Raw genomic sequence first — 26,467 nt, forward strand, 5'->3', positions numbered from 1 at the left:
GTTACAAAAACCAGGAAGCAGTATTCAAAAATTGTAAAAATGGACGTAAATTTTAAAAGGTTGGCTGTGAAAAATGGCTGCAAAACTGAAACAAATTCTACGTGACACTTCTGAAAATATATGACATGCGAAGGAAAAAGTACCTAAATGACTTACGGATATGTCAACTGAGAAACTCGGGGGAGACATGTATAAGGCGAAAGGTAGGTATATCGAAACTGTAAGGAACTTTGAAGGCCAGAGAAATAAATAACGTCTCAAGCCATATATTAAAATAGACGTCACGTAGCTTATAAATCTCTGTCCAGTCAGACATAAAAATGATAGCAAGTGTAATATAACCAGAATTTATTTGTGCTTCGTCAAATTTCGTGTTTCATAAACTAAACAATCCCTAATAAGAAAAGAATAATAAACTTTGAAACAATTATTAGCAGCAGTATTTGAAAAGGAAGCTAATTGTTATTGGTTAAGTAATATCGAATGATATATGTGTTTTAAAATAGCTTAATAGAATGAACATGCTTCAGCAAATCAAATTCCAAAATAATAATTAAATGAGTCATCAAGCTATCTTAAAATATGCATAATCACAAGCGAGTTAAAAATAAAAGAAAAAGTGCTATAAACAGCTTTCGTATATCATAAATGAGGTATGTTGTGATAAAATATTCAATAAGAATAATTTGTAATAAAGCTTCAAGTTTTTAGAAGACTAATTTTTAAAAAATATAATAGTGCGATGTACAGTGGTACCTCGATATACATCCGCTTTGAAATACTTCTAATATCTTATATGTTCTGTTCAGATGCGAAATGTTTTTTCGGTATACGACATATGTTTGAAATAGCTTTGAGTTCGATTAGTCACTATGCTTGTTCACGCTATACTTGTTTACCTTTTTCAGGTACCACGTTTACCTATGAGCATCAATACATTTGTTGTTACTACTCAATAAACAACCCGTGTTATATCTCTTAATTTTTAAATGATTTTGAGTTTTTTTCGAGGAATTGTTTGATATGCATTAAGAAAGAGTTTTAAGAAAATTAATAAGAAGAGTAAAGCAACGAAGAAAATTGTTAGGATCACCAAGAAGGTGAAAAAATATATTGTTTATGTGCTTGAAGATGATATGGGTATCCGGAACTTGGCTACAGCATAAAGGATACCGAGTACAACAACTGCGAAAAACAAAGACGTTATTAAATAGGATAACGTTACGCAGAGTGAAATCGATTGCCAAAAAAAAAAAAAAAAAAAAAAAAAAAAAAAAAAAAAAAAAAAACAATCCGTTATATTATAAGGTATTTCTTACCACCATGCCATCATGATGTATGGTGCGTAATATCTCAGCGCGTAATCGAGAGGTCCAGGTTTCGAATTCCAGGAAAGCGCACTGCACAAATTTCACTTCTCCAACTTCAAAATCCTAACGACACTTCAAGTTGCGCCCGAACTAAAAGGCTGTGGATAATAATGCGTCACCACCAGGATTTGGTGGTTGGGTCCTCTAATCTTAATTCGCCAATTAAAGAAGGGGTATACGGTAGTACACTCAGCGCGTATTCGAGAGGTTCAGGTTCGAGGCAAGGGCATTGCACATTTTTCACATCACGTGGTTCAAAATAACCGTAATGACTCTACAACAGCGTGTTGACAAATTGGCTTTGATATAGACAGCATAAATGCATTTATGTAGAGTAACATGTGCAGTGCTTCATTTATGTACAGTATGTACATTACATCTGTATTTAAGTGTTGATAACAGTATATTAAAAATAATATAATTTTTTTATAAGAACATATTAATTATTATGTAATTATGCTTCGTTTATTCCCTATTCGCCATGTTCATTTTGTCTATGTGCAGTCTGGTATAGGTCCAAGTTATCTGGAACTGATTAATGACGTATAGTTAGGTACACTGTAAACCAAAAAAGACAACACAGTTAACAAATTTTTCATTTCCAAGCCACTTCAAAATTCCAGCAAAATTAGTGAAAAATAACCAAAAGTTTTTAGTTTAGTTTGATATTTCCTTTGTACTGGTGAATTCTATATTTATTATATACCGTATTTGCCGGCGTAGTAGACGCAATTTTTTTCTTTGAAAATAAGTCTGAAAATAGGTCTTATACGCCGATACTGCGTCTTATACGTCAATACCTATTGCGTCGATACGTCGTTTGTCATTCGGTCAAAGATTCATGGGATGCTGTGAAAACAGAGACAGTGGTTAAATCATTTAAGAAGTGTGGCATTAGTAGTGCACTGGATGGTACATAGGACAATTTGCTCTATGAGGACTCAGATGCTGATTTAGAAGAGGTTTCAAGTGACTTTTCATTTAATTCTGGAGTTGAGTGTCTGAGTTTTGACGAAGAAGATTAGATGGTGTTCTTTCACAGATAGATTAGGTATTTGCTGCAAGTATTACTTTGTATTTGTATTTTTTATATTTAAAATACTGTAAATTCATTGTAATGATCAGTGATAAAGTTTTATCCTTCAAAAATGTGTCCAAAAAAGGGCGTATTATAGGCCGGTGCGTCTTATACACCGGAAAATACGGTAATTATTATTTTTATTATTGCTATATAGCGATCTTAATTCTCTTTGTAGTTATTTGATTATTTAATCGTTAAACTGGTACTATTAGCCATTTTAAAACAAAATATTTAATCCAGGTTTTATGTTATTTGCTTCTGATTCGGAAACTTCTCCCGATATAAGGCACGCGAGCCTTTACACATCTGCAGGATTAACCTTTTCGTTTACTCATAATAAGAGTTTGTAATTACTACAATTTTAATAAGATAATTAATATTTAAAATTAACGCCGGTTTTAAGATCAATTAGATTAAATTAAATATATGTGATTATTGAAAATTCTTATATATAAGAAATAACTTGAATGTTGATAATATGTCAGTGCATAAAGCACTGCCAGTCATAGCAAATTTAAGATTTCTATGTTATTGAGAATCATATCCTAAGTTTTTAATTACACAATAGACGCGTCCGTTTTTCATCATATCTGTGATTTTTCTACAACTAAAGTTAATGGAAGCGTAATCTCTGTTATTTGCTTGTTTCATTTATGGATAATGGAATAACACAGCTGCAAATAACCTATTTTTTCTTGAATTTCCGAAATGAATGGTATTTTTTTTTGTTGTTTTTTTGTATTCTAGACTAAACTAAATTCAATGGCGTAGCAGCCTTAGTGGGCCACGGCCTGAACTGCCACGAAATCTTCTTTCTTGACCTGGGCTTCAGACTGCATCAGCATATGTCATGGGCAAGTGGCCAGCGTGTCGCCGGCGAACTTGGTACTCATTTTATTTACCCATTCAAGGGATGAAATGCTGGGTCAACCTTGCCCAGCTCGGGAATTCAACCAAGCGAGCTTGGTACTCATTTTATCGACCTACTCAAGGGATGAAAGGCTGAGTCAACCTTGAGCAGCCCGGGGATTTCCCAAGCGAACTTGGTACTCATTTTATCGACCCATTCAAGCGATGAAAGACTGAGTCAACCTTACCCAGCCAGGTGATCCAGCCCGTACCTGTGGTACAGTTTGGCAACGCGCTACCCACTTCGGTACTGGGCGGTCTCTTCTGAGTTCTACAGTTTAAAAGTTATGTAAAATAGGTTTGGAATAAACTCAAGATCACCGTTATCGAACAAACACTTAACACTTCCAGTAACTCAAACTGCCCGAAAAAAATATTTTTATATTGTTATATTGATATATGTCTTACCTTGAACAACTATTTGATAGTTAGTATCGTCTCTATCGTATGCATTGTGAGCCACGCAAGTGAACAGGGACGAGTCTTTGCGATTTACGGAAGATATCTTAATGGTAGCCTCCATGCCTTCTGAGAAAATTCTCTCTTCAAAAACATATCTGCAATAAATTGAATAAATAAGATTTCTTCATGAATGAAATTGAACGCATTGAGAACTGTAAAAATAAAAATTTATTTATCATCAAAAAGCTTTTTATTATTTATCACCAACTTATGGTTTAAACATTAAAAATCGTCTCTGGTATTATAAAACAAAGAATCTTCGAAAGAGTGTCTGGTTCATCGAACTAAGTGATGATGGTCATCTTCTGTCATAACATTTGAAACACATAAAGTCCTGCATCTTATCATGCACATATTTTGCAATTTCGGATGTTTATTTTTTTTATTTTTTTAATTGAATTTGTTGGAAAAATTTCGATAGTTTTCCAATCCCAGAGATAGTATTTTGCCACTACAGTACCTTAAACGTTATACCTTCATGGAAAACTGGAATTCCTGTGTTAAAGTAACGTGTGTTTAAACTACGACTGTCTTCAAGTGTATTTTTTATGAGAAAGGTTACAAAATGTGGAAAAATTACAAATTTTATGTTTTATATTGCCAGTAAAAATAATGATAGCATATGGAACTATCCATACATATACATATATCTGTACCTCTCTCTCTATGTATATATAACTAAACCAGACTAAAATTAAAGTAAACGTAAATCTCATATTTTTTTGGGCAAAATAGAAAATATGTGTTGGTAAAAATATAAATTAATACGTATATATAGTATGTACAGTCTATGTGAACGGTAGAATTTAAATCTATAAAGCTTCTTGATTTACAAAGGCATTTTAATGGACCAGAACGCACACAAATGCGTACGGCACACAAATTATAAAATGCAAAATACTACTAGAAAATTGTTGACTTCTTACATCTAGATTTGAGTTTTAATTCTTGTTGCCAACTCTGAGTGGTATTCCTTTTGACTCCAAATATGATCAAAATATTTAGTACTCTGATTTATTACTCAGCCAATTACTTAACTTTTTGTCAATTCCTACATATAAATATATATTTTTTTTAAATTTATCAAACATATTATCTTTAATATGGTGTGCCTATATATATATATATACATATATATCCGATTCCGATATTTTCACCATTTTGCAATGCCGCACGGTTTGCAAACGCAAGCTCTTTTTGTTCCTTTTTAGCCCAAAGGGCTAAAATGAAATCTGAAAGCTTTCAGATTTCATTTTTGTTTTACCTATTAATTTTTAAAAATTTTTCTTTTATAATTTTGATTTTATTAGACTGCAATGATACAAGCATAATTAGTTTTTAATGTCTGGCAGCTACACATAATTGAGCTTCATTTTTATATATGCTAGTGTTTATAAGACTCATTCGTGAGGTTTTCTTAAATTATTAAAAAAATAACGTTTTCAATCTTTTATATACAGTTTTGAAAGTTTTCAATCTTTACATAAATTCTGCTTTCATACCATTCTGCGTTTAATTTAGTCTTATTATGAGTTTAAATTTTAATTTATTTTGATTATAGGTTTACAGGTTGCTGTTTGTTTTAATATAACAGAGTCACAGCGCACATCAGGGTTGTTCGTATCAATACGAGATTTTAGAAAATTAAAATTTGCAATTAATTGGCAGTGGTTAATTAATAAACGAGACAAACTTAAATTCGAATAACTTTGTCGGAATATGCAGCCATGGTGCTTGTTCAATATCTGGAAGATCCCAAAGTATGAAAAAACTTGTGAAACAAGTTTCCACAGTGTGTCTGGACACATTGCATGATCAACATGGAAGCTCTGGCTTCCAAAGAAATGAATCCTGGTCTGAAAATTGTTCGAATGGAACTTTTAACCACGATAAATTATATAAAAATGAGACTCCTAACATCTGGAATCTATTCTTCAGGTCGTAAAGACATGGGTTCATTCAGAGTTTCTATTTTATTACGCAGCAAGTACTTATGACGTGGAAACTTTTTGCAATGCGTTTAAGAATTAAGAGATGAAATCGCTATTTTTCAAGATAAGAAGCCGAGAAGCGACAAGAAGCCGAGAAATTTCCAAATGTGAAAGTTGAGTGACCAGAAAAATGCTCACAGGAAAAAAGCCCACAGGAAAAATGTTCACAGAATAATGCTGATAGGTAAAAATGCTCAGAGGAAAAAAGCCCACGCATAAATATGCCCACATAGAAAAAAGCTCACATGGAAAAATGCTCACTTAGAAATATCCTCACACGAAAAAAAGCTCACATAGATATATGTTCATATGGAAAAAAGCTCACTGATAAATAAAATACGTAGAAATATCCTTACATTAATCAATCAAAAATTAATCGATTTGAACATCGTACACCTACTTGAATTTTTCAAAGAAATATTATTTAAATTACCAAAATATCTATGGTGTATATAGTATATATATATATCAAAAATTGTATAACTTATGCGCAGATTTAGTTGCTATATACGATCAATAAATGGGCCGTTTTGAATTGGGAAAAAGAGAGTAGAAAGGAAGAAATGCGAAACAGAATATACAACGAAAAATTATTACAATTTTAATTGTTAAAAAATAAAATAATAGTAAGCATAAGTTACACATTTTCTAATAGAAACATTTAGAAGAATAAGCAAATAGAAATGATTATTTTATTTAAATTACGTAAAATACCTTGTTATATATAAATCATGTATATTTCACACAAACGTATAAGGTATTTCTCCCGCCTTCTTAGCATACCTTCGTGGTATGGAGGTCTGCACGCTGGACGCGTATTCCAGAGGTGCGTGGTTCGATTCTTGACGAAGGCTTTGCTCATCTTTCACATCTCCTGCTTCCAAAATACCTAACGTCTCTACAAACTTATTGAATATTAGCTTATATATGTAAATATCTAATTTTATCATCGATTTCATCATAGTTTCTTACATGATTCGCGATTACTAAATGTAAGTTTTCATATTTTTTTTTCCTTCAGTAAGCTTTGTATTTACAACAGCTAGTAATAAACGTTGACAGGCTAAATCTTTTTTCAGTCCGTCAAACAAAAACCACATACTAGGATGACTACAATTAAATAATGAATTTAGAACCTTATGAAAGCTTTCTTAATAATTTGTTGTTTTAGGAGGATTCCACACTTCGATTGGAAACTGTGGTCTTCTAGAACCTTTTTTGACTCCAAGCTTAAATAACTACTACATCTAAAAATCGTCGTGTTTGTCATTAAAGTAATATGACACATTAATATGACATACTGACATTAAAGTAATATGACAAATTATGCCATTTCAGCTGAAATTCCCCAGATTTCATTTACAGCTTAACAATGCAAATAAACCTAGTTTTAATTTATATTACTATTAAACACAAATAAGAATGAAGTAAAAATGACATTAGTCATTTAGACTTTTTGATGGAGTCGTTTACTTCTTTGTGGCATGATATTACGAAAGAGATATAACTTTTGATTTTATGTTGCCAAAAGTCCAAAACTGAATTTCAAGGGGAAAAATACAATTCATAAACTCTTACATGCTTTCATATTATATATATAATATCAAATGTTGCATGATCTTAAATTCACTTAGTTCGAAAACAAGAGGTATATATATATATATGCTTATGAATAGATGAATCTCTTTTCGCATAGGACATTTTATCTTTCGCATAGAAAATTTTATCATTATATTTTATCTATCTGATATCTATTAATATTTTGCAAGCATTTGTTAAAATATGTGAAACGGAAGTAATTAACTTTAGGATAATGGCCCCTGAAAGAGATTTTTAGGGAGATTTGTCATTAAGAAAATGCATTATTTTAATCGAATGGACTCTCACATTTTCTAGTCCAATTCACAACCTATTAAGTATCAAATATTTATCTCCTTATTAATAAGTATCACCTATTTTTATCCTAAATATTATGAACAAATGCGGTATTGGAAAGGAAAGAACTCATTGGTAAACTCTCGTCAAAATTTCCGGCTAAATTACATTGCAGTCAGTAAAATTAAACGGATGACGTTGTAAAATGAAACACGAATTACTTTCCAATTTCAATCAAATTAATTAAACGTGAATATATTTTCAAATATTTCTTTTTATATGCTTTGGTTGAAAAGCATCTTTGAAGTATGGAATGATTCTAAACGAAAAGAAAAAAAAATGGCAGCATTTTAATTAATATTGTAAAACTAATTTTTAATTAAGTTCTTCAGCTGCTATTCAAAATTTGAAAAGCGCTCTGAATTACGTTTCCTAAAATATTTCAAAGTAAATTGATCCATTAAATTCTATACCTGACACTTTCACAGATCAGAAGTATAATTGTATAGTACAGGTATGTAAACTGTAGAACTTATGATTTATTCTAATTCAGCAAATTAAAAAATATTCTGATTTCGGAAAATATACTAGAATGTAGAAAATGTAGAAAAATACTAGAATGTATACCGCCATTCTGAGCAGAATGAAAGAATTTAGCTACGAAGAAAAATTTTAGCAATAATTTTAAATATTACATAAAGATGTAAATGCATTAGCCATAGAAAATTTATGGAGTATAACAGGCTAGTAATTGACCTATGCCGCCCAATGGGATAATGGTTTATGAATCTGACTGCCGTGTAAAAGGACTCGGGTTCGAATACTTGAGAAGGCATGGATGTTTGTAAATGTATGGTTTCATTACGTCATGGGTACACTCTAACTTTGCGGAGAGCCGAAAGTCCTCTCGAGAGGTTGGTACAGGGAAAGAAGGGTGGGAGACCTTCGGACTCGTCCCCCCGGAGATCTCTTCATCAAAATTAGGGGCAGAGGAACTAAGCAAAGCCATACTATCACCTGTATGGTGCTCAAGGCTTTTGCCAACGCAATCTTGCACTTTTTGCCACGTGAATTTTGTCGGCTTGTTCTGATGTTGTTATCAGAAAAATGAGATCAGTCAAAGCAAAAGGAATATATTTGATCTATTTCGGTATATCCATTAAAAGAATCAAAATCGTAAAAACAACCTTGCATTTAGCGTAAGTATATTGAAAGACTCAATCGATTTCTAGGGCAGCTAGAGGTCCCTCCTCATCAGAAGAAAGAAATACCTAGAAAGAAGAAAAATAAAGGGGAAGGAGTCTTAGGAACGCGTGGTCCTTATCAGCACTGCACGTGGTTGTAAACGGATTTTTAATCAGAGTTGCACTGGCCGCCTACTTTTACTGAGCCAGGCTATCTGATCAAACATGTAACACAAAGAACAAGAAAAATGGCGAAGTTAAAAATAGGGAGCGAGGGACAAATGCACCTTCACGCTCAAAATCTGAAGTTCGAATAATGGAAAGCAGTTCAGTTCAGTTCAGTTATCTGATTTAGACAGCATTTAGCAGCCCACTGCTTTAACTGCCTGTCATGGTATTGCCCTAAGGCTTGGAAAAATGAGAATAAGGCGGTAACCGCTGCGCCTCTATGGGCAGAGCTAGAATAGTACATGAGTACACAATGAAATTTAAAAGTGCATCTGGGAAAACTGTTAGAGATGGCAACAAAATATGAAAATATATTAAGTTATGTAGTAAACTAGTGATGAACAATCATAATTAAATCACTAATACATTGAATTTCATAATTTAAATCAAATGGCACTTGCCAGGCTGAATTGCAATGAGTTCTACCCAGTGGGTGTGGCTTGAAACGTCGCAGGTCAGCTGCAGTTACGAGAGGAGTCAACCTCCCGTAAACTGACTTCGGCCAATGCTTCTTGAAAGTTCATACACCGGTGGAAAAAGAAACAGTACTTGCAGATAAGCACAGTCAAATAATAAATTGAAAATGAAGAATTCACACTTGAAAACACACAATACTTGTAAAGCGTTGTAAATTAAATATATACACAGTGAAATAGCAATATAACACTTGATGAACCAACAACAAAGAGGTTTTTAGTCTTGTACTCTGTAGCTGTTATTCTCAAAACGCGAAGTGGTGAATTTCTCTACATACACAATATGTACACAAAAGCAAATACCTATGAGCTAAGCCATTACCCATTTGGGTGTCGCAAAGTCAATCATAAGTAGTAGAAAACAAATTGAACATGAAAAATATAAAAAGCTACCAAAGAGCAATACCATTATCCATTAGGATGTCGCAATGTCCATCTGAGGTAGTTGAAAATACGAAGAATAATGGAAAGCTGACTGACTGACTGATAACTTATAGCCAGAATACCACTGAGATCAGTAGTTTATCTGGCTCAATCAAATTTATGCCAGATGGGTACGATAACATAGAACTATCTTCACATAATGTCCGCAGTAAGGAGGAGCAAAGACGGATAAAGAATAGGAAGACCAGCAACGCAAGAGCTCACTAGCAAGTAACCGGCCCGGTAAAGGCGTGACTAAGTGGGAGTCATAAAATGAGTGTAGAATGTGAATAAAACTAATGAATTTAAGAAATACACAGTACAATAAATGAGTAAGATACAAAATTAAGAATGCTAATAAACACATTGGGTACATTATTTACAGGTGGGCACTAGGTGGGAAAGTTCGGGTCCCTGATAAGGTGTGCCGCAAGTGGGCGTCCTCATTCAATATTTCGTAGGTAAAGATATCAAAATTTCTCATATGGTCACAGTTCAGAGCTTTCGTGAAGAATTTCCTGTTGATCTTATTCAGGTGCTCTTCTAGAGTGTCCAGTTTTAAGTCACAGTGCAGTGTAGCATTGCTCACAAAAAAGTGAGCATGGGTGATAAACCAACCACTGAAAGGATTTTTATACCCTCTGGTAGTACCAAACGCGAGGAGGTAACGCCATCTATCGGCAAAAATTACTGAATTAAGATAGTAGAATTTTAAAGGCATTAGGAAGAACTGGATTCGACTTAAAATCATTAACTAAACATGCTAAATCTTTGTGAATATGAAAAGCCTCAAGAAAATCCAATTCACCTATGGAAGAAGCCTTTTGGATAATTTTTGCAGACTCAAAGTCAAAATTATGGTTAAATGTCCAACTATGATACGCTATTGAAGACTTGTTAATTTCGCCTTTTCTGACATAAGATTCATGTTCCCTGATACGAAACTTGAACTCTCTTTTTGTTTGGCCAATATATCTTAAACCACACTGACACGATATACTATAAATTCCCCAAGAATTGAAGACAGAAACGCAATCTTTTAGAATCGAAGGGTGAATTTTATTAATAGGGGAGAAACCGACTTGAAAATTGAATTTCTGGAGAATCCGTGCAATTTTATAGCTAATAGAGTTTGAAATATTCCTTGGCTAATCTTTGACGTCATGAGGATAGAAATTACAGCAGTTTTTGCTTTTCTGATGAGATTAATTACTCATTATTTTTCCATTACCGTTTTGTGTCTTATATATTGAGTACATTAATACAGTTTGCTAGATTTCTTTAAAAAAAATCTGTGATTCACAAGTCTTTCGGCCATTTCCGCTTCTACTGCTTACTTCTTATTTGGTGCTGCAGCAGCAAACATTTTCTTTTGCATTATGGTACCGATGCTTTTTGATTTATGACTATTGACTGAATATTTGGGATTTTATGATTCGAATTAGTAATCGCTTTATTTTTATATACAGGCAGCAACTGGCTATGTACATTTGTAAATCTTACCCATATCAGACCGATAATACAGTTGCAAGTTAACCCTTCCTTTCCTTCTCTGCAATATATCCAAAATTAAGAGATTTTGTAATGGAGTAAGAGATTTTGCTTGCTTGCTGAATTGCACTTCAAGATATCTCTCCCGCCTTCCTATCATGCCTTCGTAGTGTAGTGGTCAGCACACTCGGCGCGTATTCGAGAGGTCCGTGGTTCAAGTCCCGGCGAGGGCATTGCTCACTGTTTCATCTCCCCTGCTTTAAGAAAATACCTAATGTCTCTACAACCTATTCGGGATAACTACTAACCGATATATGAGTGTTCTGCTGGAACTGTCATTGGGTATGCGAATTTCGATCATATGCATCACTAAACGAAATTTAAGCTAGCTGACATGCAATGTACTTATCAAGCTGACAACGGAAATGAAACAAGAGTGCTGAATGGAGTGGTTGGTATGCTTGGTCGAATGCAGTGCAGTATGAATTGGTAAATATCACTTTAACAAAATCTACACTTCCATTTAAAAGAAAAATAGTCTTTGAATGAAATTACAGAAAGTACACAAATAGAAAATTGAAATTTTTATTCCAATAAATATTCCTTCATTCCAAATTTTGTAATCCTTACAGAGATAGTCAGAATAAATATGTTTGGTAGAAAGTCATTAAAAAGCATTTAAGTATTAGCTGCTCTTCTAAGCAGATAATATCACGCATTTAATGGAAGACTACAGGTTACCATATATTCTTAAATATAGGATACAGATAGATATTTTTATCTATCTATCTGTATGTTCTCTGTATCTTTTTTGAGTGACTGCTCCTTCAGCCGCAGTAACGTACGTAAAATGCATGTTCGTGAGATCCACGTTCATGCAGCGATGCATACTGTTTGAAATTCGCACGAGAAATGATGATTTACGTCAGCAGAATGCTTTTACCTAAATCTCAACAGCATCCTGTACTACCTCAAAGCTCCATTTCTACACACATAAAATCTACTTATTTCATTTTTTTTTCTTTACCTTTTCTTTTTACCAGATATTTTTATCTATCTATCTGTATGTTCCTGTATCTCTCGAATATATATATACATGTTATCGTGAAAGGTCGAAGTCTAGAGAATGTCACAATTCTCCAGTGAATGTCAACATTCACATAGTCGCTTGGTGAATGACCGAAATATTATTTGCTAAACATCCTTATTTCTCACTACACCGGCAAATGTTGACATTAAGCATGCATTGATGGTGAATGTTGAAAAAAAATTATTAATTCACACTTTATTTATTAAATCATACTAGGATATACGTTAAAATAGGATAAACGTAACATCATATGTAAATAAACAGTTGGATTAAAACCTACAGTGCATTCTAAATAAGAAAAGAAAATAATACCACTAATAAGTTTACTTAATTATGTTTTTGATCGTATTTATTTCAACAACTTAAACTGTTTTGACAACTGCACAAGAATCCCTTAATTTTACAAAACATCTTTTTCTGTCTTCTCGGCTGATGATGATCAGAATGTACAAAAATATAACCAAATATTCGCTATTTCACACATGTATTTGGCATGTGTTGACATTCACCGGAAAATGTCGACATTCTCCAGTTTAACTCTTTCCCGTTAACATATAAATTTTAAATAAAAATGCAATATTTACAAATGTCATGCTGTCTAGTGATATTTAATATTTTACTGATTCTCAGCATCTGAGTATGATAATACATAGCATAATATACATTGTTTTGATTAAAATAATCTTTATACTTAAAGTTCGAACCAAATGAAGTTTTAAATATTTTTTTAAGCATAGAAGATATTCTGCCTATTTTTTGTTTCTGCCCTATTGTACATCATGCCCTATTTTATCGCTGATATACCAGTTAAATAAACAAATTAAATGTAAAAATATTTTAAAAAAATACCATTTAAAATTCTATACTAGGCTCTCAAAACGTTTTGCATCGTTAAATAAACTAGTAACACATCATATTACGAACAGATAAAATGACATCTTTACAGCTAAATAAAATTAAAACTCACTTAAAGAAAATGAGTTTCAGTCTTGGAAGTTTCCTTATTTCTTTCTGCAATTTGTTTCGAATGCAGTGCAGTATGAATTGGTAAATATCACTTTAACAAAATCTACACTTCCATTTAAAAGAAAAATAGTCTTTGAATGAAATTACAGAAAGTACACAAATAGAAAATTGAAATTTTTATTCCAATAAATATTCCTTCATTCCAAATTTTGTAATCCTTATAGAGATAGTCAGAATAAATATGTTTGGTAGAAAGTCATTAAAAAGCATTTAAGTATTAGCTGCTCTTCTAAGCAGATAATATCACGCATTTAATGGAAGACTACAGGTTACCATATATTCTTAAACTGGTATAAAAATAAACACATTAATCCAGATCTTCATCTGAAGTACATGGAATGAACTAGATATCAAGAATTTAGACATGCATTTCTGAGAACTTTAAAACCTATATCTATGGATTATGTAAAACATTAAACCATGCGAAAATTTAAAAGAGCTCTGTCGTTTAAGAAGAGGTAATCCCGAGTTCAGTTTAAAACTCAAATTGGCTTATTACAGACATATTAGCATATAACAGAGACTTTTTTGTTTATTGTTGTTGATATCAGTTGTGCGCTTTATTTGCTTATTTCTGGATTAGAGAAATTCTATGAGGTTTCAAATAATTGTTCTGAACCCAAAAATTGTGTATGGAAAATTAAGACGGATATCAGCTGAACTATTTTCTCAGAGTCAAGAATTAAAAGGAACGATAAATGGAAGTTGTTTTATTTCATAATTCCCAAAACGTTAATCCCCATTTCAGTAATGCTTTTTTAATCTAATAGATGTTTTCGATAGATATGTTATTATGTAACGATATAGCATATCCTGGTATAAAGGAGATTGAGAATTATTAAAAAAGTAAAAACAAAAATAAATAACAAAATCTGAAGTAGTATTTAGAATCTGAAGTAGTATTTAGTAGTGAAAAGTATTTAAAAACAGCATATCTTTAGAATTTCCGTTAGTTTGGTACACTAGAGGTAATTTTTTTCCCCCGTACAGTGTTGCCATTGCTCGTCATTGAGATTTTTAATCAAAAATTCGTTACAGTTCTACAGAATAGGAAACAGATTATAAAACAATTTTGAAATTCAAAAGTCGGGTTTCCAGGGGCCATGTTGGAGTTGAGGATTACGTTATTCAAAATTTGATCGCTCTAGGTACCATTATTTTTTTCACATAAATACATTCATGCATATATTCATGCAGACTCTTCATTATTTAATTTCTTTAAATGTAATGCATGCTATAATGTTTGGTGGCAAAAATTTAAAAAGTGATTCGCCATTTATACTGAAACATCATAAAACTCGGTTTTGAGACTAATACCCCTTCTGGGCTGCCGCCGATTTTGGGCATATAATTAGTAGAAAAGCTAAAGGAATGAATAACATCAACAATGTAAAATTCGTTATACATAGAGGAATAATTTTTCTTTCTATATACATATTCATATGGAGCTTTTTATTGACATATGAGCAATATTTTATTCAAGAGTATTTCAGTCTCGTTATTTTTAAAATAATAGACGAAAATGCAATATTTACAATTTTTATTTATAATAATACATTTTTCAGTACATAATTCAGTTGTTTAATAATATCATTTAACATTTTATATCTTTTTTATTATCATAAATAAAATTCCCACAGAAATGAATATATATTTTGGTTAATTGGTTTATATGCTATTGGTTATAAATGAATGTTAAAGTAAAATTAAAACTTTTGATTTCTTAAAACTATTTCTCAATAAAAAGTGCTAGAATAAAAATTTTAAATGCCATTTTAATATTTGGATGGAGCTTAGAAAATCTGTATGGATTATACAGGGTGAATCAGAAATATGAACACACGTTTGAAACTAATGCAGTTTATCACTGCACATTACGAGCGAAAATGGCGAATGGAAATAATATTATGGAAGAAAATACTCCTTGTTCAAATTTCTTTGGAAATCTAGCAAAATTCGGCGTTTGATTATAAGAATGATTACGAGGCTGTGAGACTGGTACAATGTGTTGTAATGTAACATTTCTGCCGTTAACAGGAAGAAAGTGAAGAAACCAACTGCTTAATATATGAGACATGAGACTTTCTGGAAGGACCCCTATAGCACCAATTCAGCAACGTCGGTAAATTTTAAAGAAACATTTTTTGATAACCCACAGTATAGTGAGTTTTGTTGTGTTATTGTTTATCAGTTTAATTTAGTGCCTATAAATTTCTACGATTATAAAGATATATAAAGTGACTACCGAAATGAATTTTTAGACGATGTTATTCGCAGATAGCAGCAAAATGAACAAAAAGGTTGGCCTTGCATTTGTTCTTTTTTGAAGACGAAACTGAAGTTTGTTACTTTAAACACTATATACGGAACAAATGCACAGTGTTTCAAGCAGACGTTCTATATATTTACCTTGACGTCAACATGCTCAAGGGTAATGGAACAACATCCTCAAGGTACTTTATTTGTTCTGATTATCTTTTTACTCTTCACCTTTTGAACAGTATTTAGCAGCAGAGACAATTTAGTTATCGCACCTCTTTTAATTGTCAGTTTGATCAGAAATAGAGGAATTGATATCCGTTTTGATTATGTGCGTGCTCATCATGGATTCTATGTTCCAGATGATTCTATGTGAGATGAAAAGCTGATGTTTTAGCTAATGTTGCCTTAAATTGACCCATGTATAGCATTCCAAAGAGCTATTGGAAGTCCTTTCATTAAGAAGCTGTATTAAGGAACATTCATTTAAAAAGCTCTTAGCTAAGTGAAGCTAATGAGATGTTGGTGTATTTAATAATGGCAAAGAACACAAGGGCTATCTGCCTAAGGGAAGGGATGCCTTTGTGGAGGACTTTCTAAGGAAGCTAATGAGGAATACATATCATATTTTAATACTGAGGGCACCAAAACGTTCTATTTACCATAGACTGCATTCCGAGTCTTCCTTCTCTATTAACCTTAAAATATCTTAGTTTTTATCTGGTTACGGTAAATTTGCAAGTTACCTATTTCGTTTCAATCTAAGATCACATATTTTATGTGAATGTTAAAAAGAAGCACCTCAATATGTGGAACATTTGATTTTTTTTTCATGCCCTCCTTTTTACGGCCCTAGTTTACGTTTGCAGAACGATTTGAAAATGTTCTGTGTGACTTGCCAGTGAATATACCTGTTTTCGTGAAGTCCAGGCTGCTGTTCTCTGTTTTTGTTCGTTTCACTTATGCATGTAACATTTAACGTTTCGGTTAACTTACTTTAATAAGCCCTGTGTTGTACATCTGTTATGCACGGGGAGATTGTATGTGTTCAAAATTAAACAAAAAGAGAAAAAAGGAAATTGGAAAAAAAAGGGGTCGTTGCAATAACATCCAGTAGCTATGATGTTGTCATTACAAGAAGGGATTAAACGTATAGCCCCCCTCCATATTTCTGACTAACTGATATTAGGTTATCTCACAACACCCTTGCTATATTATATTAGGTTTTCTCATAGCACACTTGCTTGCGCAATTAAGCATTAGTGATTTAAGTTCGGAGAAACCGCTATTAAACCCACGCATGCTATTTTATCACATTGTCACAAGCATCGGGTCAATTACACTCTAATTTTTACACTAGCTTCTCAGTACATCATAGGCAATTTAAACAAAACATTTATACTTGAATAAATTACTTGCATACTTTCTTAAGCATCAGTATATATTATTTGTTTTATTTAAGTCAATTTTGAAAGCGGAGAAAACTAATTATATTTGATTTATTTCATTTATATTTGATTTCGTACTACCTTTTCAACATTCATTCATTTTCTTTATTTTGAAACATGTAAGAACTTAAAATACATACCACTAACGATGTTTTTCTTGCGGGAAAGTGTTAAAATAGCATTAAAATGAATATTTTGAATCATGTTTATACTGAAAACGTTTTAGTAAAAAATGCTTAATTTTTCAGTTTTTAGGCATTCATATTCAGTTGATAGATTTATTTAATTTTTTGGTAATGGTAAAAATATGTTTTATATACTAACATAATTTTTATCACTTTTCTTTTATAAAACTATTCCGGTATGTAGTGAATGCACGGGTTTTGCTTAATGATTTATTACATTCTTCACAAACAGGGTAAGTCTTTGGATCAGATTTCTTTGGACAATCTTCATATTCAACGACGAGCTGAAAATTTTTTCAGAAGCTTCGCTGGACTCTCATCCGGAGGATGTTCCTTTACTAAGTCAACAACAAAATAATTTAGTCACGAAAATAATTAGCTTCATTCTTGAATTTAGGGATAAGTATTACACAGTGCAAAAATTTTATACCACATTTCGATGGTTTTCTCTTGATGTATTGACGAAATTGGCGAAACGCATATTCCACAAAGTGGTTTTAATTTATCATCAATAGAATAATACTCAGAAATAAAATACACTTTTTGAAAATAAGTAACCATTTTTCAAAAACGTTTCTTACTGGGGCTAATCTATCAAATTCCTTTCTCACTTGATCACTATGTATGTCATCGACTGAGTTTGTTATCAATTTCCCTGTCTGTCGAGGTATTTGTGAGATCTCACAACCTCCGTTGATTCCGTTCATACCGTGTCCTTCAGGAATTCTTTTCCTGTTGACCACACATTCATAATGTAAAATGAATTGCGGAGCGTTAACATACATAGTGGGTATAATTGATCCAGACTCACTATCCCATACAGCGAAACACTTGTTTTTAAAGTTTCTGTTCCTAGGAATTATTCTTACTAGATTAAGTAATAAGGTTCCAGAAGTCACAGGTGCAACTTTTGCGAAAGTTCTAAAATATCTACGAACAATAGGAAACATCGGATCAAAAATGCCTGGTCTGCGTGTCCACATGTTAGAGAAAGAAGTTAAGCCACTATTTAAATTAGCCTTGAATTCGGCTCCTGAGAACACACTAATTTATCATTACAGACGTCAATATCTTACTTAAATTACTAGTCCTTGAAACCTATGATACTTAGGAACTGTGCAGTAAATTATCACAGAGTTCTTGTACGTAAATGACAAGTCCAAACATGGGTTAAATTTACCCTTTACTCGATATCAAAATGATTAAATATGACCCTTTCTCGGGCTTACAGTAAGCCTCCACTTAGGCTTTTAATCCTCATTGAAAACAAGAAATTAATCTAATACTAAAACCAGCCGAAGCTGCACAGAAATAGCTAATAAAGTTGGCTCTTATTAAAGATCACGGGTGAGCACCTGCAGCCACGTAACAATAGGACTGAAGCGTAGTGAGATTAGATTTTTAGCAACAACGTATCCGAACAATAGAAACTCTACTAGGCTTTTCTAAGCTCTTCTAGTAAAGTGACCGGGACTTCAACATAAATACTGGTTTTTATCTCATTTGCATCAATTGCGATCTTGAAAACTCATTCTGGCAAGGAACCATAGGTGGGAAACAAGAAAGTAAAGGAAAGGCTTGTTTCAAAATAAAACTAACTATTATAAAATTAAAATAAATCCCTACAACACTATGCAAGCAATGATTTATTGCGTTGGAAGATTATTGGATTTAAATAGGCACGAAAAGAAAGAAAAAGATGAGAATAAATTGATAGAGAGCCGATAAAACTTCCTAATAATTGAAAGGAAATCTTTATCAATTATTTTTATCTCGCTATATGAAAAATGAATCTTCTTCACGTCAGATAAATTTTAAATCATACTTACTTTTAAGTCGTGCAATAGAAACTGCAAAGTATAAAAATGTGGAATATTACCTGTAATAAATAGCTTTTATTTGAATAAAATTGCTACGGGAGTGCTGAAATTATCGTAACAATATTGTGATGCTTCATTCTAAGTTATGCATGATATATTTGCTAGTTTTGGGCTCTAATAATACTTTTATGATGAACAAACGTTTATTTTTTGAGTCAGAAACCTGAATATGTAGAATTGGAAAACCTGAATACGTAGAATATATGTAGAATTGGATATTTATTAATATGTATAATAGAAATTCTACATAATGAAAAATAAATTTTTCAATATGTAGAATTTCTATTATACATATAATGAAATTTAAGGGAATTCATTTTCTTCAAACTTCTCTTTAGGAATTGTATCTGGGAAAGAAAGCATTGCCCTAAATCTATTGGTACAAGGTTATTACTCACTGATGTGCTTATTATATCAGATTCCGTAAGGATTCTGAATCTAATACTTATGTATCAATGTAATTTATACTGTTAATGAAAGAAAGTGGACTTCATCCTCGTTTAATCTGTACCATCCATGCAGAAATACGAAATTCTTAATAAGCTTATAACGAGGTAGAATTTCTATATGACAATGAGCTTCTACATGATTTAAGCATCTATCCTATTAAATCTGTGTTGGTCTGTCTGTTTGTTTGGGGCCTATCTCCTCCGGAACGGTGGGGAGTTGAGTTTCGAGATAGGTCCCGGATTCCAAAATTCCCCCGGATTCCAAAAATTCGTCGGAAACCCTTGAACTATTTCTCATCTTTGTATAGATTTTAATTACCCGAGATAATTAAAAATTCTGAAAAAGCTCATTTTATCCCTCATATTCCCGAGAGGCCACAGTCTCGCACGCTGAAGATAAAAATCTGCGTTATTTCGAAATGTGATGCCACTGCTCACAATCAGATCGTACAGTTTGCTAATTAAAAATTTTTTTAAGTTTTACAAAATATGAAATAAAAATGGCATTGACAAACATTAAATAGATTACTCCAATTTAAAAAAATTCGTTGGAAGCAATTTCGACAATTTTCACCTTCTTACGACTTTTATAAGAGTTGATATTAATTAAAAACTCTGAAAACCTTGGTTTTCACATTCATTTTTCCGAGTGGCAACGGTCTCGCTCGCTGGTGTTAAAAGTCTGCTTTATTTCGAAAAGTTTTGCCACTGCTCGCTTTCGAATCGTATATTTTTTTAAGTATAGTTTCTTAACATTTTGTGAGTTACCTTTATTTATTAAATATCATGTTATTCGCACTTAAACCATAAAATTCAGTTCCACAGCAATATCATGAAGTAATCAGTTCATCAATCGATTTCAGTTTGTTGTTAGCAAACGTGTTGCTTTCTGTTCATAATTAAGATGTCAATTACTATTAAACAAAATGTGTGATGCTTCAAACGAACTAGAATTATATGTGCTGCAAGAATGTTCACGAATATATATTACACTGCATTTTTTTCGTTAAAGCTGTTTCTGTTGTTTCTTTTTGTGAATCTAAGCATTGGGGGGTGGGTCTGTCTAAGCAACTGTGACGCAGATAAGCATTTCATAATTTAACGGGTGTCTTCTAGATCTACGCTTCGATGTTCTAATTTATCCCGTTTCCATCTCAGAGTAGTAGTTTCAATAAAATCCGTCCAGATAGTTCCAGTTCCGGCTACTCTCTGTATATTCTAAATTTTAAACTCTCGAGATGGCTTTCACATCCTGTCAGAACTCGAACTTTATTACCCATTAAGTGAAATTCATTTTAGACACATAAGCATTATCCAAATCATTTCTCATATTAGTCCCAAATTTCATCTCTATATCCCTGAACATTTAATTAATGAAAACACCTTTGCACAGCCAAATTAACATTAATTCATCCCAAATAAATTTTCGACTAAAATTAATGTTTTTGTAGGATACTACTAGAAGACTGTTTTGTGTTAAGGGGATTCATACACCTTAAACCCCTCATGATCTTCGAATATGTGACTATTGCAAGAATTGGGATATTTTATTTATTTTAAAAGCAATCACTTCCAACATTTTACAGCTGACTACATGATATAGCTGCTTTGGAAACTAGTAACCAGAAAGTTTGTGTTGCCACAAATATTTTTGTAATTTAACCCTTTTTGTGACGAAATATTTCGCCATGTTTCCACCTTGCGCGCATGATATTTTAAAAATGGCTAATGGTACATACTTGAAATTGGATGGAATTCTTTATATGGGCACTATTTTCTAACTGAAGCAACAATCTGATGAATATTTTAGTACTGAAAAATTTTATGGACGAAAACATTACAAATTTTTTTAATAAAATACATTTTATAAACTCAACTCAAAATAAAATAAAAATTTAACATGAAATTTTTATAATTTTAGGTTCACAGTAGTTTCCAGATGTTATAAAAGCTATATATTAAATATGGAATTAAATTATGAAGTAGAATATTTTAAACTGTGCGCGCAAGTTGGAAACATGACGAAAAATGTTGTCACAAAGCGGAATAAATTATAAAAATATTTGTGGCAACACAAACTTTCTGATTACTATTTCAGAAAGCAGCTTTATTATGTAGTCAGCTGCAAAAGGTTGGTAGTAATTGCTTTTAAAATAAATAAGTTATCCCAATTCTTGCAACAGTCACCTATTCGAACATCTTATGGGTTTTAAGGTGTATGAGTTCCCTTAAAGGTTATATATATATATGTATATGGGGTATGGAAGTAAGTATCAAAGTAAGAGTAAAGTGCTTTATATATATATATATATATATATATATATATATATATATATATTCAGTTATATGTTATTGTAAATCTGAACGCGGACTCTATACCTGTAAAATTTGCATTATCAAAAAATATATGGAAATGTATAGCATCAGAAACATCCATAGTCAAAGAGAACGTTATAGTTTGTTAACATTACTATTGACGTATAATTAGTTGGTTGTCACTATTATATGTGATCAAATGTGCATCAAAATGTTTGCACTGCTTATTCAAAAAATAATAAACAAAATAGTACGGTCTTTATATTCTCAGGTTCTTAATTAATTTCAAGTACTGTTAAACTGTTATATAAATGTTCATGGAAAATCAATATATAGTGGCATTTGCATAAGATAATGTCATGGTTTGAAATTTTATCTGTATTTCCCAAAAGAAGCTTTTTACGAAGTTAGAGTTTATTTTCCCACACCAATAGCTGCCTTCTACATTTCTCCCCATTTTACATTATAGTGTTCCTTTCAACAAGAGTATTACGAAGAATTTAAATTCAGTTGCTTGAAAATCCTTAAAGAAAATGATAAATGGCTTGGATAGATATAGCAAAAAGTAACTTATTGGTTTATGTCATATAGACGCATAAAAGAGAGATTTTTCTTGACGCTGAATATTTCACTTTAAAGGAAATATAGACTACAGCCATAGACTTCATATATTGCTTATCTGTTATAAATTTTACTACATTTATCTTAAAACATTACACCTTGTATAATTTAGATATATACCAGGGCAAGAGGCTACACTGTATTTTAAATGCCACTATGCTTAGCGTGCATTTTCCACCACTAGATAGAAATATTTATAAAGAATATGCTTTCAACTAATAATGGAACTTCATTAATTCAGGAAAGCGACGATACATTAATTATTTTCATAAAATTACGCTTCATAACTAATTTAAATAAGGGTTAGCATCTTTTAAGAGGTAAACTGCTTTTGGAAGCCTACAATCTTAACGGTATATTTTCAAAAAGTCTACTATTCAGAGTAATGAAGTGTTTTAATTTACTGAAGATTCTTCTAAATCTTTTATTTCTATATTATTTCCGTAATGCCATATTATTTGCGTAGCATAATTTCCATATTATTTCCACTCCATAATATTTACGTGCATGTGAAAAATTATTGCTAATTTTAAATAAAAAAATCTGATGAGTACATCCCATTACTTCTTTGTACGGAATATTAAATTATACTCATTTTTTCTTGAATTTCATTTAAACTTATTGGATTGAATTAAAACTACTTCGCGGACAGCACATAAACCACAATAGAATAAATGCTTTCTTTAAAATTCACTTTGTTTACCATAGCGACACTCTAGCCCTAGGTTTACTTAACAGTGTTATATTTCATTAATATTATAATTCAGAATGCACAAAATGTATATCATTTAAAGAATTATCTAATCGTTGCCACATGTTCTATTCAAATACTAAAGCTAGAATGATATATAAAAGAAATTAAGCAAACAAAACAAAAAAGAAACAGTTTTTCACAGACGATGGAGTATTTCTCATACAATTAATTCAGTTCTCACTTCGCGAGAAGGCAAAAATACATAAAACCTCAAAATATCTATATTAAAAATTACGAAGTAAATCATAAACACTTATTTCCTCGAAACAATTCCAGAAAGGATTAAGCATGATTTAATTCGCAATAACAAATGAAGGCGTTATCTTTGTTGTTGCGAAGCTAAGTTTCTCTAGATTGGCAACAAATCCACTAGTCTGCTGTTTCAAATGTAAACAGTCAATGGCCGCCATAAAAAAAAGGCTCAGCGGCACTTAAACAACTTTAAAATTGCTGATAATTCTAAAACTATTGCACACAGATTTACTAAAGGCATAAAAACCTTAACCGGAAGATAAAAACAACATAATTAAATCATTTTTAAAGCAAAAAATGTACAATTTAAAAACATATAAGAGTAAAGAAACTGAGATCACTGAGCCGGGTAACAGAGTGGATATATATATATATATAAATTTATATACGTTTGTTGCGGCCGATTGCAACCAAAATACGAGGTGCACATCTACACGTTATAGCAGTCCTATATACAAAATTTCAACGTCTGAGGCTACTCGTTTTTGAGTTATGCGAGATACGTACGTACGTACATACGTTCGTACAGACGCCACGAAAAATTCTCTTCAGAATTCATTTTAAAGCAGTTTTATAATTTTTTTGGATGAGTCTTTTATTCTGTCCTTACGTACAGATATTACGCAAAAACATCGTTAAATTTCATTCGATAGCGGTCAAAATGGATATTTTCGTTGAAATATGCTGCCTGAAACTTTTCGCGATTACAATACTTCCTTTTCTAAAAAATTTACAATACTTCCTTGTCTTCCTTTCCTAAAAAGTTTTTAGTCCCTTTTTATTTCTAAATTCGCAAATTAAGAATTCATTTTCGAATTTTTATCGACATTTGCTTTCTTGATCAACAATTAAACCAAAATAGTGAAATAATATAAATTGCAAAAAGTCAAGGAGATGATTATGTAAATGATGCAAACGGTTTTGATCTAAACTGAAGTCAGGATCTTGTATACACCATTTAATGAATACAATAATATTTGCAGTTAAAGTACTGTCTGAAGACATTTCTGACATGCATTTCCGTCTTCAGATAGAAGATATTAAATTTTAAACTGAATGTTTTATTTGTATAAAACTATATTTAGCAGATATAATGCATTGAAACTCTGATTGTTTTCAGGACATAAAAATAATCTCATCTCTTTTGTGAGACTCAATATTTATTCATAAGTTCCATTTTTACATTTTATATTATGCGTAAAGGTACCCTATTTAAGTCCCGTAAAACATGATAACAATTCACATGTATGTTGTATTTGTTACTGTACTATGGTATAAAATACATATTTTAATAATGAAGATCCTTTTTATGCGGATATTTTACAGCACAAAATAGCTGAAGTTTAGAAAGTGTTAAGTTACAAATTATCAACAAATGCTTCGGAATATAAAAACCACATTTTTCCTTGAAATGTTAGTGTAAGATATATTATTAGGTATTTCTCCTACCTTCTTCGCATGCATTCGTGGTGTGGTGGTCTGCACGCTGGGCACGTGTTCCAGAGGTCCGCAGTTCGATTCACGGCGTAGGCGGTTTCTCATTTTTCATCTTTTCTGCTTCCAAATTACCTAATGTCTCTACAGTGGCACTCGAACTGAAAAGGGTTGTGGAAGATGATACTCCTCACCCAAAATTTGTCAATTGGTTCCTCTAAAAACCCTAATTGCCCTTTAAAAGAGGGAGTATATAAGATAATTTTCCCGCTTTCTTGGCATGCCTTCATGGTGTGGTGTTCCGCACGCTTGGTGCGCATTCCTCGGTTTGATTCCCGTTGAAGGCGTTTGCTCATTTTTCATCTTGTCTGCTTCCAAAAGTCCTAATGTCCCTATAATAGCTACAAAAAACTGTTCAACACATACAAGACAGTTGCAAGTGTTGAAACACAAGCCACTAGATGATTTAACAAAAAAAGAATATTTTTCGCTGGAATGAAGAGCATTGTGGATGTTCACAAGTTCTTTTCGACTAGTGTCATTCACGTGGTTCACAAAATTCAGGTTACCCTCTTCAAGCTTAGACGCGGTGCTCTCTGTGATCGCTATTTTCATAAAAGGCTATTAGAGAAGAAAATTTAATACCTTCGTAACATGTGCTGGTGATTTTGAACATTATGCCTAAATTTGGCAGGGTGTGTTAAACTGTAGAAAATAAAGTCCCTCAAAGCAGACTATTTTATAAAATTATCTAAGTTAACCGTTATTACTTAATCATGCGTTCAACTGAAAGTGCAGTATTGCTATTTTAAAACAAATGCCAAATCAGGAGACAGTGGAACTACAGAGTAGAAATGGGAAGGGGAAATAGAGACGTATGTGCATTGAAAACAAGAGGCAAGTAAGCAAATTTAAATATCAGCGAAACAAAATGTATACAGCATATAATATCATTATATGAAGAAAAAATTATGCTAAGTAACAAAGTTTTGTACGCGAAGGTTATGCATTGCGTTAAGGAAGAATGAAGCCTCCCAAACGGGAAAATGTCTTGTGACATTTACTACCGCACCGAAGTGCCTGGGAGAATATCCCGGAAAAGGCATGGATGTAACTTGTATGTCCCTTCATAGGAGGCAACGGTAGCCCACCTGTTAGGTGCCTCCATAGTAAAATGGCCGACGCTTCAGTCCTACTTGTGGCCAACGCTTATAACGGCTAGTACCCGGCATTGGAAATAAAAAAAAGGGTGTCTTAACTATT

The 26,467-nt window shown here is 32.2% G+C and overlaps 1 protein-coding gene across 4 annotated transcripts in view; it reads right to left on the bottom strand.

Annotated features, from left to right (window-relative positions):
- The window catches only part of LOC118192447 (cell adhesion molecule Dscam1-like), an 816,729-nt gene that overhangs the window by 290,715 nt on the left and 499,547 nt on the right, over window positions 1-26,467 (bottom strand). For all 4 annotated transcript variants that reach the window (XM_085823333.1, XM_085823331.1, XM_085823332.1 and 1 more), the window contains one exon: window positions 3,769-3,917. In XM_085823333.1, coding sequence (XP_085679459.1) covers window positions 3,769-3,917 — 149 coding nt within the window. The remainder of the gene's footprint in view (window positions 1-3,768; window positions 3,918-26,467) is intronic.

The sequence above is a fragment of the Stegodyphus dumicola genome, chromosome 9, assembly GCF_044657685.1.
Source record: "Stegodyphus dumicola isolate Sdum_Otavi_A_Nest chromosome 9, ASM4465768v1".
Classification (NCBI taxonomy): domain Eukaryota; kingdom Metazoa; phylum Arthropoda; class Arachnida; order Araneae; family Eresidae; genus Stegodyphus; species Stegodyphus dumicola.